The sequence below is a fragment of the Vulpes vulpes genome, chromosome 12, assembly GCF_048418805.1.
Source record: "Vulpes vulpes isolate BD-2025 chromosome 12, VulVul3, whole genome shotgun sequence".
NCBI classification, from domain to species: domain Eukaryota; kingdom Metazoa; phylum Chordata; class Mammalia; order Carnivora; family Canidae; genus Vulpes; species Vulpes vulpes.
The window spans coordinates 8920413-8937722 of record NC_132791.1 but is presented as its reverse complement, the minus strand read 5'-3'; the positions used below and the strand labels follow the sequence as shown (position 1 = coordinate 8937722).

The 17310-nt window shown below is 39.9% G+C and overlaps 1 protein-coding gene across 1 annotated transcript in view; it reads left to right on the top strand.

Annotated features, from left to right (window-relative positions):
- The first annotated feature begins 839 nt into the window (after positions 1–839).
- Positions 840–17310, top strand: part of MUSK (muscle associated receptor tyrosine kinase) — a 90573-nt gene continuing 74102 nt past the window's right edge. The window contains exons 1-3 of the mRNA XM_072731763.1: positions 840–1315; positions 10688–10814; positions 15314–15465. Coding sequence (XP_072587864.1) covers positions 1237–1315; positions 10688–10814; positions 15314–15465 — 358 coding nt within the window. The 5' untranslated portion in view covers positions 840–1236. The remainder of the gene's footprint in view (positions 1316–10687; positions 10815–15313; positions 15466–17310) is intronic.

Below are 17310 nucleotides of genomic sequence, written 5' to 3'. Positions count from 1 at the left end.
TACGTATTAGCAGTCTAAGACATTGTTCAGTGGGAAAAGGCAATTCGCACAGTGGAATGTTTTGGAAGCTGTGGAGGTACACCTTCAGGAGACCTTGCTGCAAATGTGACGGGCTGACAGCCCACAGCTGTCAACTCCATGGACTCATGAGCCCAATGAATGAGGAGACATTAACACAAGGCAAAAAATCTTAAAACAGTGAAGGAAGAACAATGATAGAGATGTGTATGATACACACACACACACGCACGTATTATGTACATGTGTGTGCCCAGAGGAGGCAAATCCAATGCCACTTGGGATACGGGAAGAAGATAGGGGACTTTTAGTCTGGGATGGCTCCCAGGAGGAGCTAATGATCAAGCTGAGATAGATGTTAACTGTGCAGAGAGGAGGAAAGCATTGCAAGCAGCAGAACAGCATGAGCAATTCATGGAGGGAAGAGAGCTGCACCCCGGGAACTTACGACAGGTTTCTAATAGAGGCTTGGACTGTAACAGGTGAGGCGAAGGAGATGGGCAGCATCGGGCAAGGCCTCCTTGGTCGAATTAGAAAGGTCTGAGTAGGTTTTTATGTGGTGAGGAGCCACGGGAGGCTCTTGAGCAGGAGGGTTCATCTGAGAGGTTAGAGGATAGCAAGCCCTAGGCGAGGACAGACAGGATGCTATCGCCATCGTGCCGAGAAGGTGAATGTCTGGAAAGGAGCCTGGGATCGCCTTAGATGAGTCGGCATCAATGGAGGGGAAGAAATCCAGGAATACGGAGTTGGTACCACGTGTAGGAATGGGGAGCGGGCTGGAAGTAGGCGGTGGGGTGAGACATGGGGAGGAGCCCGATTAGATAGACCCAGGTTCTGGCAGGAGGGCGGAGAGGTGGGGAACTGAATCAGATCAGGAAGCCTACACCTCAGGGAACACGGTGATGGTTGCAAAGGCATCTGGTATTGTCCTTCTGCCACTGTCTTAAAAGGGATTCTAAAGGGATTTTCTTTCCCTTGTTCCTCCAGCACTACACTTGCATTACTGGCCTAAGTGGATACTCACCAGCTGGCCGTGTCCATCACTACAGCCAAGTCGGAGAATTCCTGATTATACTTAGAGCCTGTGGAGCTGCTGACACAAACAGTCATTAGCAGACAACCCTTTTGTATCAAAGTATGCTTTAAAATGTAAACTGTGGGCGCATTTTCCTTGCATTGTCCAGAAGGAACTTTCTCCTGCCTGAGCCTGGATTAATCATGAGAGAGCTGGTCAACATTCCACTGGTACATATCCTTACTTTGGTTGCCTTCAGCGGGACTGAGAAACTTCCAAAAGGTTTGTTTCAGGAATCTTGTCTTCATGTTGCCTTGTCACAGTTCTAAGTGCATGTGTGTGTGTGCGTGTGAGTGCTCTGATCACGACTGCTTTGTATTCCGGGGGCCTGAGTTTTACTTGGTGAAGTAGGGGTGCAATGTACGGAGAGGGAGAAAACTGTATAAATAAGCATCTGATTGATGGGCTCATTTCTACCCGTATCCCTCCCCCGCTTAAGTTCCACAATACAAAGTTGAGCTGCACAATGTGCATGCGGAGCTCTGGCTTGGAGGGAAACGTCAGCAGGTAGACTGCAAGTTATCAAGGTCCGGGCTGTTTATGTGTGTGTCAAACTTCAGGGTGGTCTAAACAGATGATGAAAACCTTTTCACGTTGGGGTTGCCGGGAATATAATCAACCCTACTCCCAGATGTCCACAGTGTTTGCTTCTGAACCAAAATCATTTCTATTTTCAGTTTCAGTTTTGCAAAAATTTTAGTAAGTATTTTAGGTCCTAAAAAACGGAATTACAGAGGGACTCGCACGATTTGCCTATATAATCAAAGGCTGAAGACAATGGGTTCTCAAGAACGTTGAGGTTGGAGGCATGACTGGGCTTGGCAAGAGACTGTGAAAGTTTTTTTTCAGAGCCTTTGGAATGTACCGGAAATAACACCACCTCAGGGAAAGGAAAGGAACTTAAGAAACTGACAGACACCTGTTGCCGCAGCAAGAATGTCCACAGTGATATGGTTTCTGGCCAGTGTATTATGAAACTGAGGCTGGCATATTTGAAATCAGGAAGAAAGACAGGAAAATATGTGATTTGCAAAGTGACTGAGGGTTTCTTTGAAATGTTTTTAAAGACCCAAGATGGAATGATATCAATTAAAGAGTCTTCGGATTAAATGTAGTAGAGTAAAAAAGAGTTCTGTGTTTTATGACACTTGGAATTAATTATTTTTTCCCTTTACGTTACCTTCCCAAAGAACCGAACACGTTTGTGTTGTGTAGATAAGTGAAGGTAGTATCTGTATGTAGGTGGGAAATGTAGCTGGAGATTTTGTGGTTCGCTAGAATTTCGGGAGTCACACGGGCAAGACTGCTAATAAGATACAGCTTTCCTCACAAACAATCTGATTTCACAGTTTTATGTTGTTTTGTTTTCCTTTTCTATCTTACATTGGGCAGAGTGATATCTTCAGATGTGACCTAAACGTTTAATTGCCAACTAATACTTTAGGGTATCTCCAGATAAAGAAGAGTCTAGATCTTTTCAAACAGCTAATAATAGACAGAAAGACTTAACATTGGCTTCAGATTATTTTAATACTTCCTGGTCATACAACGGATGTCCGGGAAGATGGCACCTGAATGTTCACACTTATGGATTATGAGAAGTCTTATTTGCGCTATTCTAAACCACTAAGTTACATAAAAACAACATGGTTAAATGCTAAAATTTACTAAAATTCAATTTACTAAATTGCATGGAGAGCAAAACAACTGATTTTGATGGTTAACATCAGGATTTGGTGCATTAGAAAAAAAACCCAAAATCCACCCCTCTATATAAACAACTTCTAATTTATATTCTAGAAAGAAATGATTTATAGTTCCCAAACTTTATAGGTAAGGCCATTAATTCAAATGCACACTATCTCTCTTTTGAAAAATTCAAAATAGGGTGACATAAGGATAATAAAGCCAAACATCTTGGCTTTTAAATAAAATGATCAGGTTGTCAATCCAACTTTGTTTGTTTACTGCTATAATTTCTTGTAAAATGAAAATTTTAAAAGAATATTTTTGCCCAGTCCACTCTATTTATGGTAAAATATAAGCTAGTATGAACTTAACACCAACCTTAGCCAAGAACACCAGGCCTAGTAGAATAAACATCCATTAATTACACACACCAGCTCTGAGAATAGACATTTTCATAAAAACACAGTCCTTAGAGTTCATGGAATATATCGGCACAAAACCCCTCAAAATATGCTGTTATTTTAATACTACTAAAAGTAATAAAGATATTCCACACAAACTATCTCATAGTTATTTTCTCTGTTCTTGACAGAGAATAAAAAGAATTTTTTAGATGAATACCTTTGTCCTAAGTCCTTTATCATGAACGGATCAAGGAATCTCCACAATACTGTGTTATGAAATAGACTGACAGATTTTAAATAGTGCAAGAGTATTTAGTGGGTTCTTTTCTAACTGTCCACATATCATTTCCTCAATAAAATTAATAACAGACTTTGTAGCATTAATAGTTTGTTGTTTTCATTTTAGTTTGAGATTCCTAATGTTCAAAGACAAGGGGAAAAGACACTCGTTCTGACTCATTATGACTAGTGATACTTTCAGCGATGAGCTCATATCATAACCCCTAAGTAGGAGAGATTTACAAACATTCATATATGAAAGTAATCAACGTTTCATTGAATACGCATCCAAACCACACACTTCCATAATATTTAGTGCTTTATCAAGGAGTATGAAGTCTGCAGTGGGAGTTAAAATCTGTAGGAGTATAGGAGTTCAGGTAAGCAGCACTAAGTTTGTTTAATACGTACAAAGAACTCCTGTCCGAACTCCACTTTCTAAATTATTCCATTTGCCCCCATCCCTAGAAGTTTCTGAGTCTAAGTGATTTCTCTTCAGATATATTTGAGTAACTTCCTCTTCTAAATCGTACGTATACAAAGATAGGATTCACAGATTCAACATATGACTAAGTCAGAGCAGGCACAGCTGTCATTGAAATCCGGGACACCGAGTCCTGGATGAATATTGACGTGCATTGAAAGAGCAACTCATTGCGTGTTTGGGGAAACACAGTTGCTTTAAATATTATTGACCTTAAAGAACAGAAAGAAGGAGCAGAAATGTCAAGATTTCTGCCACATTTCCAGAGCAGGAGGCAACGTCTCAGTGAAATAGGACTTAAGGTGTGGGGGAAAGGGACAAGAGAGGGGTGAGGACCGGCCCCAAAGGATGTGGCCCTATTCAGGAAAGTCAGCAAAGGAGCAGACCAGAGAATGCAGAAGAACGACATGGGTCGTGCTGAGGAACCCAGCTGGGGTTGGGGAGTGAGACTTTGTCGTGGCCTTGATTTACACCACCATTTCACTGCATCTAACAATACCATTAGCACATAGGGGCAGCAAGGACAGCTGGCTGGATTAGTTCAAGGTTGGTGCTTCCCAGGGTCAGCGCAGCTAAAGGACTAGAGAGTATGGGAGCTGAGATTATATGGCAGCGTGCCGGGCAGTCAAGGCTGAATAGCGAAGGCAGTGAAGTGAGGACATTTAAAGCCTGGAAGAGAATGTTAAGATCGAGTTCCTTTTCCTAGTCTCTAATGTCTTTCCGTGTGTCTTTAGGGACAGCACATGGTCTCCATTAGCCTCTGTTTCCTTGTAAAACGAAGAAGTGCACACTAGTGCTCAACGTATAATGCTATGTACCGTGACAAGGACTGTCAGTGATTGGGGAAATACATGTTCACTCTTGGGTAACATGCCCATTTTAGATGGGTCTCTGTGAGACCATGTCTTAACCCAAATGTCTTAACCAAATTCCCTCAGGAGAGGCAATTTCAGAGATTCTAACAGGCTACCGGCCTATGCCCCACACCAGTCTCGAAGGCAAAGACCAAAAGTGTGTTCTGTAACAAAGAATGAATGATACAGCATTAATAAGTGATTGAGATTATTGATGAAGTTTACAAACTCCAAAGGCATCATAATCAAAGAACTTACATTTTATTATATCAACAGGAGAATGAATGTGTCAGTTTCTAAGCGAAGCCAAATGATGAGCAATACTGAATATCCTCTTTCTTTGGGGAATCTGAAAAAATTTCTAGCACCAGAGTGTTTTTTCATACTGAAAAAACAATACTGTATTTATGATGTTAGAAAAAAAAACATGAATACATCTGAGCTCTAATTTTATTAAAACAGAAAGAAGCAAATACACTTGGCTTCTTGGTTTTTTCAGTCATTTGGTCGTGTTAATCAACAACTATTCAATCAGAAGCTGGCACGTCAATGGCCATGCGGTAGAGCCCATAAAAGGGTAATGTCATGTCCTTCAAGTTAAGCTACTCTTTGGGCACAGGAAGTGTTGTGCTCATTTTCATGTATTTGTTATTCATGTGGTCCTTGGATTGAGGGAAGAAGTAGTGCCCTAGTTTAAACAAACTCCAGCTGAGATGAAAGCTGGATAAGAGAATGAAAGTAAACATGAGACAACCTGCTGAGTCAACAAATATCATTAAATACAACAATGTGATTTTGTCACGATTTGAAAGTGGATTTGTTTGGATAATTTTCAAAATTTGAAAGATAGGCAAAGTGAACTTAACCAACTATATCCTGCCTATATAAGTTAATATTAATGTAAACCTTATTCTTCGCCTCTGTCTGTAACTAGTATTATGTTGAAGACATAGAATAGCTTAGAGTTAAAAGAGAAACTTTAAACCAACCTTCACTTTGACATTCAGTTCTAACACTTCATACTTCCATTATGTTTAGGCAAGTTATTTAACCATTCTTAGCCTCCATTCCTTATCTGCGAGTGAGAATATAGTATCTGCCTTTATGTTTGTTGTGGTAAATGAGATAATGAATAAAAAGTATAATGCATGGCCCGTGGCAGGTTCTTAATTTTGGATGCTAAAATTATTTTTTAAAATATTTTATTTATTTATTCATGAGAAACACAGAGAGAGAGAGAGGCAGATACACAGGCAGAGGGAAAAGCAGGTTCCCCACAGGGAGCCTGATATGGGACTCAATCCCAAGACTCCAGGATCATGCCCTGACCCGTAGGTAGATGCTCAACCACTAAGCCACCCAGGCGTTCCTAAAATTATTTTTAAATAGAGTCAAACACAAGACAAGACTGCCGTGCCACTGTACATGATGGGAAGGTGTTAATCTAATAAATTTCTTCATAACACCTCATGTATGTCTCCATAAGCGTCAGGACATTATAACATTACTTCCTTCATCCTAACTGGTCTCTCAACAGTTTGTAAAAACATTAATAGTATGTCCGTTACCTTTGTCACTTTGAAAGTATCAAGTGAGAAGAAGCTGATGACTCAAGTTTATTTTCTTGTAATACATGGCCATGAAGAATGATTTTGAAAATACAAAATATAGAAAAGCTTAAAATAGAAAAAGTCATCCTGACTTCCAAGACTGTTAACATGTTGGTATATTTTCTTTCCATTTTTCCCTAGGTATCATAAAAAACTGTTTATAAGATTCTGCTACCTGCCATTTCTACTCAACATGAACGCATGAGCATATTCTATATTATCTGTACTCTAACATACCATTTCCAGTGACTGTGTAAATAATGTCCTGTTTAGATAAGAGTTGCTGATACATGTTTAATATCTACCTCTCTGATACAAAAAAAAAGGCCCTCATTTGTTGTATTTGTTGATTTCTGTACTGTAAATACTCCAACCACACCCAATTTCAAGCTAACGATGAATATTGAATTGGGAAGAGATGGGCAGTAGCATGCCTTTATATACTATTTCTACTGCACAGATACATTGACTGTAAATTACTCCAAGAGCATAGATAGTAAAATAATTAGGAAGTAATAAATTTTGAGGATTAATACTCTTTGACATGATTTATTTAATTATTATTATTTTATTTTAATTTGTTAACGTGGGTCTTGTTAACACGCAATGTTAGTGTTAGTTTCTGGTGTACAACATAGTGATTCAACTTTCCTATACGTTACGCTACACTCGCCACCAGTGGAGCCACCAACTGTCACCTAAATTTATATAATTTAATTTTTACTAGTGGCTCTATTTAACAACTGTCTCACAAAATTGTTGAAAACTTAACACTTGGCTCTATCTAGCAAGCCAATACTAGCCAGCACCAGCAGACCACAGTCAGAAAGCAGAACCGTGTGCTGGAACTTCGTTCCACTGCAGCACAATTAGTACAATTTAGTACAATTAATCTGTTTTGCACAGTGAAAAGTCATCTATGTGCCTTTCCACCTTGAGATTATTTCCTTGGGATAGATTCCCAGAAGTAAATATTAATAATAAGTTTGCAAGTCATCCAGAGACCAGCAGAACAACTGAGCTCTTCAGGCTCTCTTTTCTAAATTACCAAATCAAATAACACACAGTGTTCCATATGGGCAAAGGACAATTTTAAATGCTTCACCTATATTCGTTTAATGAGTCCTCCTGACAAGCCTCTGTGGTGGTTTTATTATCATCTCCATCTACAGCTGACGATGCCGAGACACTAGCTGGGTGAGTTGGTGGATTGGAAGCGATGGAACAAGGATTTAAACTCAAGCCCTGTGCTAGCACCTCCCACTGTCTGGCTGCTTAATGGTCCTTCCTTTCAAACAATGGAAGCATTCAGTATTATTAATTCAGTTTGGGGCCCATCATCATCCGCATCCCACAAGCTTAATATAATATCACTGTTTTTATTTCTTAACATCTCTATTCCTATACAACTGGTAGCTTATTTTATCCATGGGAGCCTTAACACCTATGTAGAAAAGCTGACATTTCACCTACAAATTCTGGTTTTTTATTTCAGCTATTCTCTTTCAACCTTTTAAAAAGTATATGCCTTTCCTAAAGGCCTCAGAAACACAGTTCATTTAAACATCACATCAGTCAATGTGCCAGTGTTAGGGATAGAAGAAGGTGTAAGACATGGTCCCTGGCTCCAAAGTTCAAGGTTTTTTATAATTGAGTAATGGGAAAAAGACATAAACCAATCATCCTAACAGCGTCTGTGTGACAAGTGCTATGAGAATGACATTTACAGCATGAGCTAAGGTTAAGGAAAAGGGCATTTGGCTCTGTCTAGCAAGTCTGGAAAATTGAGAGGAGATGCTGCTTTAACTGGATCTTAAGAAAAGAACAACATTAAGGAGGAAGATGTGGGCTAAGTGGGATGCTCCCAAGGTACCATGTTCCCTTATTCTCAGCCCACAAATGTGTCTCTGAGTTTTTTTTTGTTTTTTGTTTTTTGTTTTTTTTTTTTTTTTATTTATGATAGTCACAGAGAGAGAGAGAGAGAGGCAGAGACACAGGCAGAGGGAGAAGCAGGCTCCATGCACCGGGAGCCCGACGTGGGATTCGATCCCGGGTCTCCAGGATCGCGCCCTGGGCCAAAGGCAGGCGCCAAACCACTGCGCCACCCAGGGATCCCTGTGTCTCTGAGTTTACTGAAAAAATAAGGTTCATTTAGACAGCGGATGCATGTTTCATGGCCAATGTGCCAGTTTGTTCCAGGTGTTTCATGAGGCTATCACCCTCTACCCTGCATCTAAAATATGGTTCACACTACTTACTTGGCTGTCCTGTGTGCCTTGCATTTTAACAAAAGCAAACATATAAATTTATCATCCAAAGTCAGGTACTTGCAGAGTACAGAAAGCACTAGTAATAATTATGTCAGGATAGCAGGCACAACTATTATAGCTGATCATTTTATGTATCTACCCATCCTCATTACCTAGATTGTAGCAGAGATGGGTTTTACACATCTTGTTCCTTCTAGTCAACCTGGTGCTTGCTACATGGAAAACAGTAAATAGATCTCTGATAAATAATAACACTATAGTAATGATGATAATTATTATATTTTTAAAGATTTTATTTATTTATTCATGAGAGACAGAGAGAGAGAGAGAGAGAGGCAGAAGGAGAAATAGGCTCCATGCAGGGAGCCTGACATGGGACTCGATCCCAGGTCTCCAGGATCACACCCTGGGTTGAATGCGGTGCTAAACCGCTGGGCCACCCGGGCTGCCCGATAATTATTTTAAATAAGATTATGCAATGCGGTAGATTTCTAGACTCACCCAAATACAAGTGTGGGCACTGGCCCACACCATCCAGCCCGTGAGATGCCCAGGACCCCACCTCGTTTGCTTTGGTGTATTCATAGGTTTCCTTAAGCATTAAAGAAGGGTGTATCCTACTACCAATAACTTCTCATCCTTCTTAAATTCTTTATCCTCCAAACTTTTATAATCCAAGTGACCCTCATTTCATAGGGGGGGGGGCAGGAGGAAAGAAGGCACCGTGTCACAGCTTCTCCTCTTGTTGTCTCTCTTTTTGTAGAATAAACAAACACACACACATGCGCACACAGAGGTACATACACACACAAACAAAACAATAATAAAACACAAAAACAAAAAACAAAACCAGCTTTGGGATATAACTCACATACCACGCACTTCACCCATTTAAAGTATACAATTCACAGAGCTGTGCATTTATCATCAAAATCAAGCTTAGGAAATGTTCATTACACCTAAAAGAAATCCTGTGTCCTTTAGCCATTGATCACCCCCGATCCCTCCACCCTCTGTCCCAGTCCGAGGCAGTCACTAATGCATTTTCTGACTACAGATTGGCCCATGTGGGCATTTCTAAATGGGATCATACAATATATTGTGCTTGTGATTGGCTTCTTTCATTTAGCTTATTATTTCCAAGGTCTATCCATGTTGTGGTATATACTGGTACTTCATTCCTTTTTATTGTCAAATAATATTCCATTGTGTAGATATATCAATTTTGTTGACCCTTTAATCTTTTTCTGACACTTGGGTTGCTTCGACCATTTAGCTTATGAATAACACTGCTATGAACACAGTTGTGTAAGTATCTGAGTCCCTCCTATAATAGTTTGGGGTATATACCCAGCAGTAGAACCGTTGGATCATATGGTAATCCTAGGCTTAATTTTTTTGAGGAACTACCATACTGTTTTCAACGGCGGCTGCACCATTTTACATTCCCACTAGCAATGCACAAAAGTTCTAATTTTTCCACATCCTCGCCAAGATTTGTTGTGAATGTGGAGTGGATCTAATTGTGGTTTTGGTTTGCATTTCCTTAATGGCTAATGATATTGACCATCTTTTCACATGCTTGTGTCTCCAACACAAATGAAATTCATATAAAATTGTTGAAGAAATTCTGCTTGGATCCTTGCCCATTTGTTATTTGTGGGGTTTTTTTTTTTTTGTCTTTTTTATGTATTGAGTCTTTTTCTCATCTACTAACATGCAGATCTGATTCCTTTGTAAATCTGGGTAAGCTTAAACTGTAAAGTCTTTCGTATGCAGGAGCTCCCTTTTCAAAGCACTCAGTGGGCTCTAGCACTGTGTCCATATGGACGTATATTATTATGAAATTTGGAAAAAATTGTTTTTAAACAGTTGTTAAGACCTCTTTCCTTTCTGATTCCCTGAAGTCACACTTCCCTTCACATTGATATGTGTTGGGTGGCCACAGAGGATTAGTGAACAGTATTCTAGAAGGTTCTCATCTGATTTCTCTTTTTCTTGTAGCTCCTGTCATCACTACTCCTCTAGAAACAGTGGATGCCTTAGTTGAAGAAGTGGCTACGTTCATGTGTGCAGTGGAATCCTATCCCCAGCCTGAAATTTCCTGGACCAGAAATAAAATTCTCATTAAGTAAGTGTTCTGCCTTTTTCTGGTAAGAATGCCCACTGCTGCCTTGCAATTTAACTTTGTCACAAATGTAATCACAGCTCTTTGGAGTATAAAAGCTCAGCTTCTAGAATATGAAAAATGCCAAATCTCTCATTTTATAAATGCAAGGTCTGAATATCAGTGAGGTTAAGAGAATTTCCCAAGGCAAAACAGAGATTTAATTGACTTGGAGACATCAGGGTTATTTCATAGACCCTGGGTTAGGACCCAGAGGAAATTTCAAGTAATTAGGAAACACCATGACATCCTAGGTCTGGGGGCATACGGCACATGTCTCAGGACATGCTGGGGAATTAATAGGGACCAGATTTATCTCCTCTATTTCTACTATCCCAATAAAGTCTGTTGTCTAGAAACCTGACCTCTAGGTCACCATAATTTTGTCTTTTGAACGTCAGAAGGGCCTCCTGATGTATAATGAGGCAGCCTCTCAAACAGATAAAATTCCCATTTGACATGAAAAGGTCATGCTATCTTTTCCTCATTTACAGTAGTTATCTGATCAAAAATACTCTTTAAAAAATCTGTAATGAAGGCAACCACTGGCTTCCCAGCAGGCAATATAGCTTGCATTAGGGCCGGAGTCCTTAAACTGGGATCCAAAGACAGAGGTCTGTGAACTTGCATGCAGAAAAATTATGCCATTATTTGCACCAAACGTTAATGAAATTTAGTGTTTCCTTCTATTATACATGTTGTAATGTGGGAAATCACCCTGTGACATGGTCACCTTCAGGTTGTCTACCAGGCAAGTTATTCCAAAAGTCCTAGAATAGGGAGGCTCAAAATAAGGTGCTTGAAATACAGTTTATCAAATCCATTTAAAATATATAGATAGAAATAAGGGGAGAGAAACGGGATAAGTTAATGTACTTAAGAACCTTGGTTCACCTGATGTTTATATGTCCAGTCTCTCTTGTGCCTCAGACATCCCCACTGCAGTGTTCTTACAAGGACCCGTGTGGTGGCTGAGCCCACAGACAGAAGGTACCTGAAGCTAATAACATATACTTTCTCTATTGGACAGATGCAAGCACACCTGGCCATGACTCTAGCTTGCCAAATAGCCAGTTGAACAGCCATGGATTTTAAGGGTTTTTCTTGGGTAGAGTGATGGGGCCATCCATAAAGGGACAATACTTTTTTGAGAGAGAGAGAGAGAGAGAGAGAGAGAAAGAGAGAGAGAAAGTGAGCAAGCAGGGAGGGGAAGAGGGAGAGAGAGAGAATCTCAAGCAGGTCCCATGCCCAGATGCAGAACCTGACGTGGGGCTCACTCCCACAACCCCAAGATCATGACCTGAGCTGAAATCAAGAATCAGATGGCCAACTGACTGAGCCACCCAGGCACCCCAAGGGACATTTTATGTCACCAATGGGTGGTTGATTTAGGGACGACAGAGCTGTCAGTCTAGAGGCGGCATGATTATAAACTTGCCTTTCCATCCCTTTCCACTTGAAGCGATACTCTTCTCTGTTCCAACATATTTTTGATTAATTACATCAATCTTTGGCAGGCTGCTATTTTATTTACTGCCTATATTCAACACACCTTATCAGCTCTTCCTGTGTTTCACAAGTCACTCTCCTGTCTCCATTCAACACGAGTCATTGTGCCAATATCTCCTAAGCTATTAGCTTTATAATTTATATGCTTGATATTCATGAGTTTTCTCTTTTATATGTCTTTGTCTTCTATAACAAGATAAATAAAATAATCTCTTTAAATAATACAGAAAAACTTCATTGTAAATATGGACCATGAATAACAGTGGTCATTAAAGAACCTGTGAAGTTATCACAGAAGTTAGATAGCTCTGTATTACATTACAGTTGTTGCATATATCTTAACATATTTATACTCTTCCCTACTTTGAAATTATAATAGTTGTTAGATACTCAACATTCAGTATTCAAAGGTCAATGTTCAAAGACTACTCTCCCCATCACAGCCCTCCAACTTGTCTGGGAAGGAAGTTTGATGCCTGTATTGTAAATAGCTTTGAAAAATATGGCCCTATGTCCTCTCATGGTTTATCTCTCAATATTATAAGGAGATGAAGAAATGGACAGTGAGAGAGTTTTTAATTACACAAAGAAAAATCATTACAAGTCTACCTCAGAAAACCATAAATATAAGCTCAGCTAAGTTAGCTTGTAACACTATGAATAAAATCATTTAATACATTTGAATCTTCCCTTTGTTATAAGGTAAAAATGTTACAAATAAATAAGAAGCAAGTGGAGCTATAGGTTTGATTAGTTAGTTGTTAGTCAAAGGATCTGTGAAATAGGAAAAAATGACATTTAGACAACATATTTGAGTGCCCTCTGAGGAATAATGAATAACTGGACACAGGAGAAACCTGACAAGCACTAGCTCAGCCTGGTGATAAAGGTCAATATCAACAGTGAGAAATGACATCGATAGTGTATCCTTTTTATGATGTGATGTGACACTCTGTTTTTGTGATCTTCTTCCCCAAAGCCACAAGCCCAGTTTTATTGTGATAAAAACATAAGGCAAATTCCAATAGAGGGACCTCCTACAAAATACTTGACAAGGACTCCTCAAAACTGTCAAGGCTGTCAAACACAAGGAAAGTCTTAGAAATTATCACAGCCAAAAAGAGCCTAAGAAGATATGACAAATAAACGTCATGTCCTGGATGAGACTATGGAACAGACAAAGACATCAGATAAAAACTAAACAAATCTGAATAAACAAAGACTTATATAAGCTAGTTAATACTATATCAATATTGGCTCATTAATTTAACAAACGTACTGCACTAATCCAAGATGTTCACAACAGGGGAGACTGGATGAGGGAGGTAGAGAGAAGGTACTATCTTTTCAATTTTTCTACAAATCTAAAACTGTTCTAAAAAAAATTCCAGTTTAAAAATTACTAATATTTGAGTGTTCCTCACAACCCATAAGCAATTTAGCAACAATGATGCAACAGCTTCTAAGTCTTGAAAATTTCCTATTTCACAGGGTGGTTGGACTCTTAGTCCACAAGTCCATCTGCAAAATATTCCAATGTTCATATTTTTCCATGAACACTTAAACCTGGTAAAAACAAAACAAAATACAACAGAATTACATGAGAGTGAGTATCGTGGCTTGCCACAGTTACTTATCGTGATTTAGTGAACTACCCAGTGACTCCATTATCCTTAGTCACATCTGACCAAAATGTTTCCTCTTCAGGATCGGTGTATGATGGTAGCCACCTGTTGAGATTAGAACATCAAGGATCCACTTCCTTTTCCATTTTTGTTTTCACATGAGTTCCCTATTTCTACTGTAACAAATTACCAAAAACTTAGTGGCCTAAAACAATACAGATTCATTATCTTACAGATTGGGGGGGTCAGAAGTCTGAAATAGGTCTCCCTGGGCTAAAATCAAGGTATTGACAGGGCTGCATTCTTTCTGGTGGCACCAAAGAAATTCTTGCCTTTCCCCACTTACAGAGGGCTACCTGCCTTCCTTGCTCCTTCCTCCCCTTTCTATCACTTTGCCCCCTGCCACCACTGTCTCATCTCCTCTCATTTTCCAGCTTCCTTCTACCATCTTTTAATGGCTGTCATGATTACATTGGACCAATCTGGATAAGCTGTGATACTCTATTTTAAGATCCTTGGTATCTGTAAAATCCCTTTTGCCACATAAGATAACATATTCACAGGTTCTGGGGATTAATACATGGATTTGGGGGGGGGGTACATGTTTCTGCCTAATGCATACATTTTGCATAAAGAATCTTTATTTGGTCCTAAAACCGACTTTTATGTTGATGCTTCCCCTCAAATCTGTTTCCCTAATTCCCTTTTCAACTGATGGCATGTAATTTAATGAGATCATGTATATAAAACATCCACTTCTACAGTTTGAAGCTGTTCTGCTTCCTTATATATTCAAAAAAAAAAAAAAAAAAAACTAGAACTATGCTTGACACTGGTTAGGCACTCAACAAATATTTGTTTAATAAATGAATACTCAGATAATTGTTAGTTGCTTCCAAAAATATTTAATTCTCCCTGCTGGTCACACATTTATGTGTGTGTGTTCATTCCCTGGCTGTTACTTTGCAATAATTATGGGGAGAAGACTCATATATCTTGGTAATCATAGACTTTCCTGAGTAAAGTAAACTTCATGTTTGGTCTCATCGACAAACATCACCTTTTGAAAGCATTTTGGAGGGACTCAGTGGTGCTTTGATTATTGGAGCATAGGGAAGATTAGAATGCATTGTTAGCATTATATTGCCAACTAAGGTTACTCTAGAATTCCGAACTCACTCAACTTTCCTTTTGCTTTTAATCAGCTTCCTCCATTAACAAGCCATCTTTTCTGATCAGTTTACCACGGCTGGGAAAAAAAAAAAAAAAAAAAAAAAAAGATCACACACTGGGGGGTCCTAACCTGCCATTGCTGTCTGTGACCTGCAGGCTCTTTGATACCCGGTACAGCATTCGAGAGAACGGACAGCTCCTCACCATCCTGAGTGTGGAAGACAGTGACGATGGCATCTACTGCTGCACCGCCAACAACGGCGTGGGGGGCGCCGCCGAGAGCTGCGGGGCTCTGCAAGTGAAGATGAGTGAGTGGGAGAGGGCCTCTGCTCGTGATGTTAAAAGGCTGGCTTGGTGCACCCTGGAGCAGGCAGTAAATAGGGCCTCCCGCACACCTGGAGGCTTAGCCGCCGGCTGAGTTCAAGTGCAAAACACAACCTTGCCGCAGTGAATTCTGTCCTCAACCACAGGCAAGCCCCTTAGTTCTCTAGCTTCTCCTGTTTTCTGGCCTGTCCACAGCTCCTTGTCTGCTGCCCCCTTGCCCTCTTGCCACCAGGGAACTTTCCTCTAAAATCTTCTCCCTGTACCTTTAAAACAGTTCCCTTACGACCAGGTGCGCTTTTTATCTCCAACCTCTTTGCAGACACTTCTGCTCTTTTGCCTTATTTGAAACTTGATGTTCTTGGATGACTCTTCAAACTTGAGTGGCTTATCTTCTTTATTGGAGGCTGTTTATTTTCCCCCCACTTTTCCTGTCTACAAGGCTAGCAAGGACTCCTCACCCCCCTTTCAGTCATTTCCTCTCATGAGGGCATGTGCCCTTCTACCATTCTCTTTCTATTCAAGTCACCTCCCCATTTTTAAGTCCCCCCCGACATGCACACACACATATACAATATCTGCCAAAGACTTTGATTCCAGACTCATTATCTTTCTATCCAACCTAAGTCCAGGCACCATCCTAATGGATTATAACAGCCATGAAACAGCCTCTAGCCATTTCAACCTTACAACTCCTGACCTCCACAAGTCCAGTGATATTTGCCTTTTTATCAGCCAACCCCATCAACGACCTTGTCACCCCTAGGAAATGGTCTGTGTTTAAAATCTTAAGCTCCAGGATGTCATACTCTGAACATGGGCACTTCTATTCCTAGCTCTGTCCCATGAAGAAAACACTTTCCCACACTCATGATGTGCCTCCAGAGAGAAGGCTCTTAACTCCATCTGTCTCTTTCTCAGCTAAGAACAGAGTCCAGCTCTCTTGTTCCCCTACTCCCACCACACGGCCATCACCAGCATGCTCACGTTCTCCTGCCCTGACTCCCCTGCTCTCCCTTCCACTGACCCCCCCAGTCAAGACTTACTCAGTTCTTGGTCCACTTGGTTTTCTCTCCTACCTGGTGTTCTATCATCAAGCACTCTTACCAGTACCCTGAAATCTCATGACCTCCTGTGCTAGAAGCACTATCTGCTTCCAAACTGTCCACCTGGTAATAATGCAATCTTTATTTTCTTCTGACACCATGCTGCTGATGGCAAAAGTTACATCAAAATCCATGTGGGTGCTATACCAATCAGCAGGGGCCAGTTCCACCTGGGAATTTTATTGCAAGCTTTGTTGTTATTCCTGATTGTCCTCACTGTTTCTTTTATCTTTTATCTTTCTACTTTGTTGTCATTGTTTTGCTGAAGGGAGTCATTTGCTGCTTCTTTTCAAAGCGTGAGCATGTGATCACATAAAATCTGAGGATGTATCTTCTGAATCATTGCATCGATGCAATGATTTTACTTTGCCTTTACTCCTAGATAACAATTTGTCTAGGTACAGATGAGAGTTTAAAAAGGCTCTTCCCTTAGCTTGCATTAAATAATTATTCATCTCACATGGCATTCCATGATTCAGCTGAGAAATCTTTTTCTTATTCCTGTAGGTAAGCCTAGTGTTTTTCTTAAAAAACTATAGTTTTTCTCTTCATTTCTAGAATTCATAAATTTCTCAAACTCCCAAGAATATGTTAGGTGGGTTTTCTTTTATTATTCCTACTTAGTTTTAGGTGGGCCTTTTGAATCTAAAACCAACCTTTTTTTTTTTTTTAATGAGATATACTCTTTTCTATTTCTCTTCCTCTTCATTTTATCTCTTAAAAAAC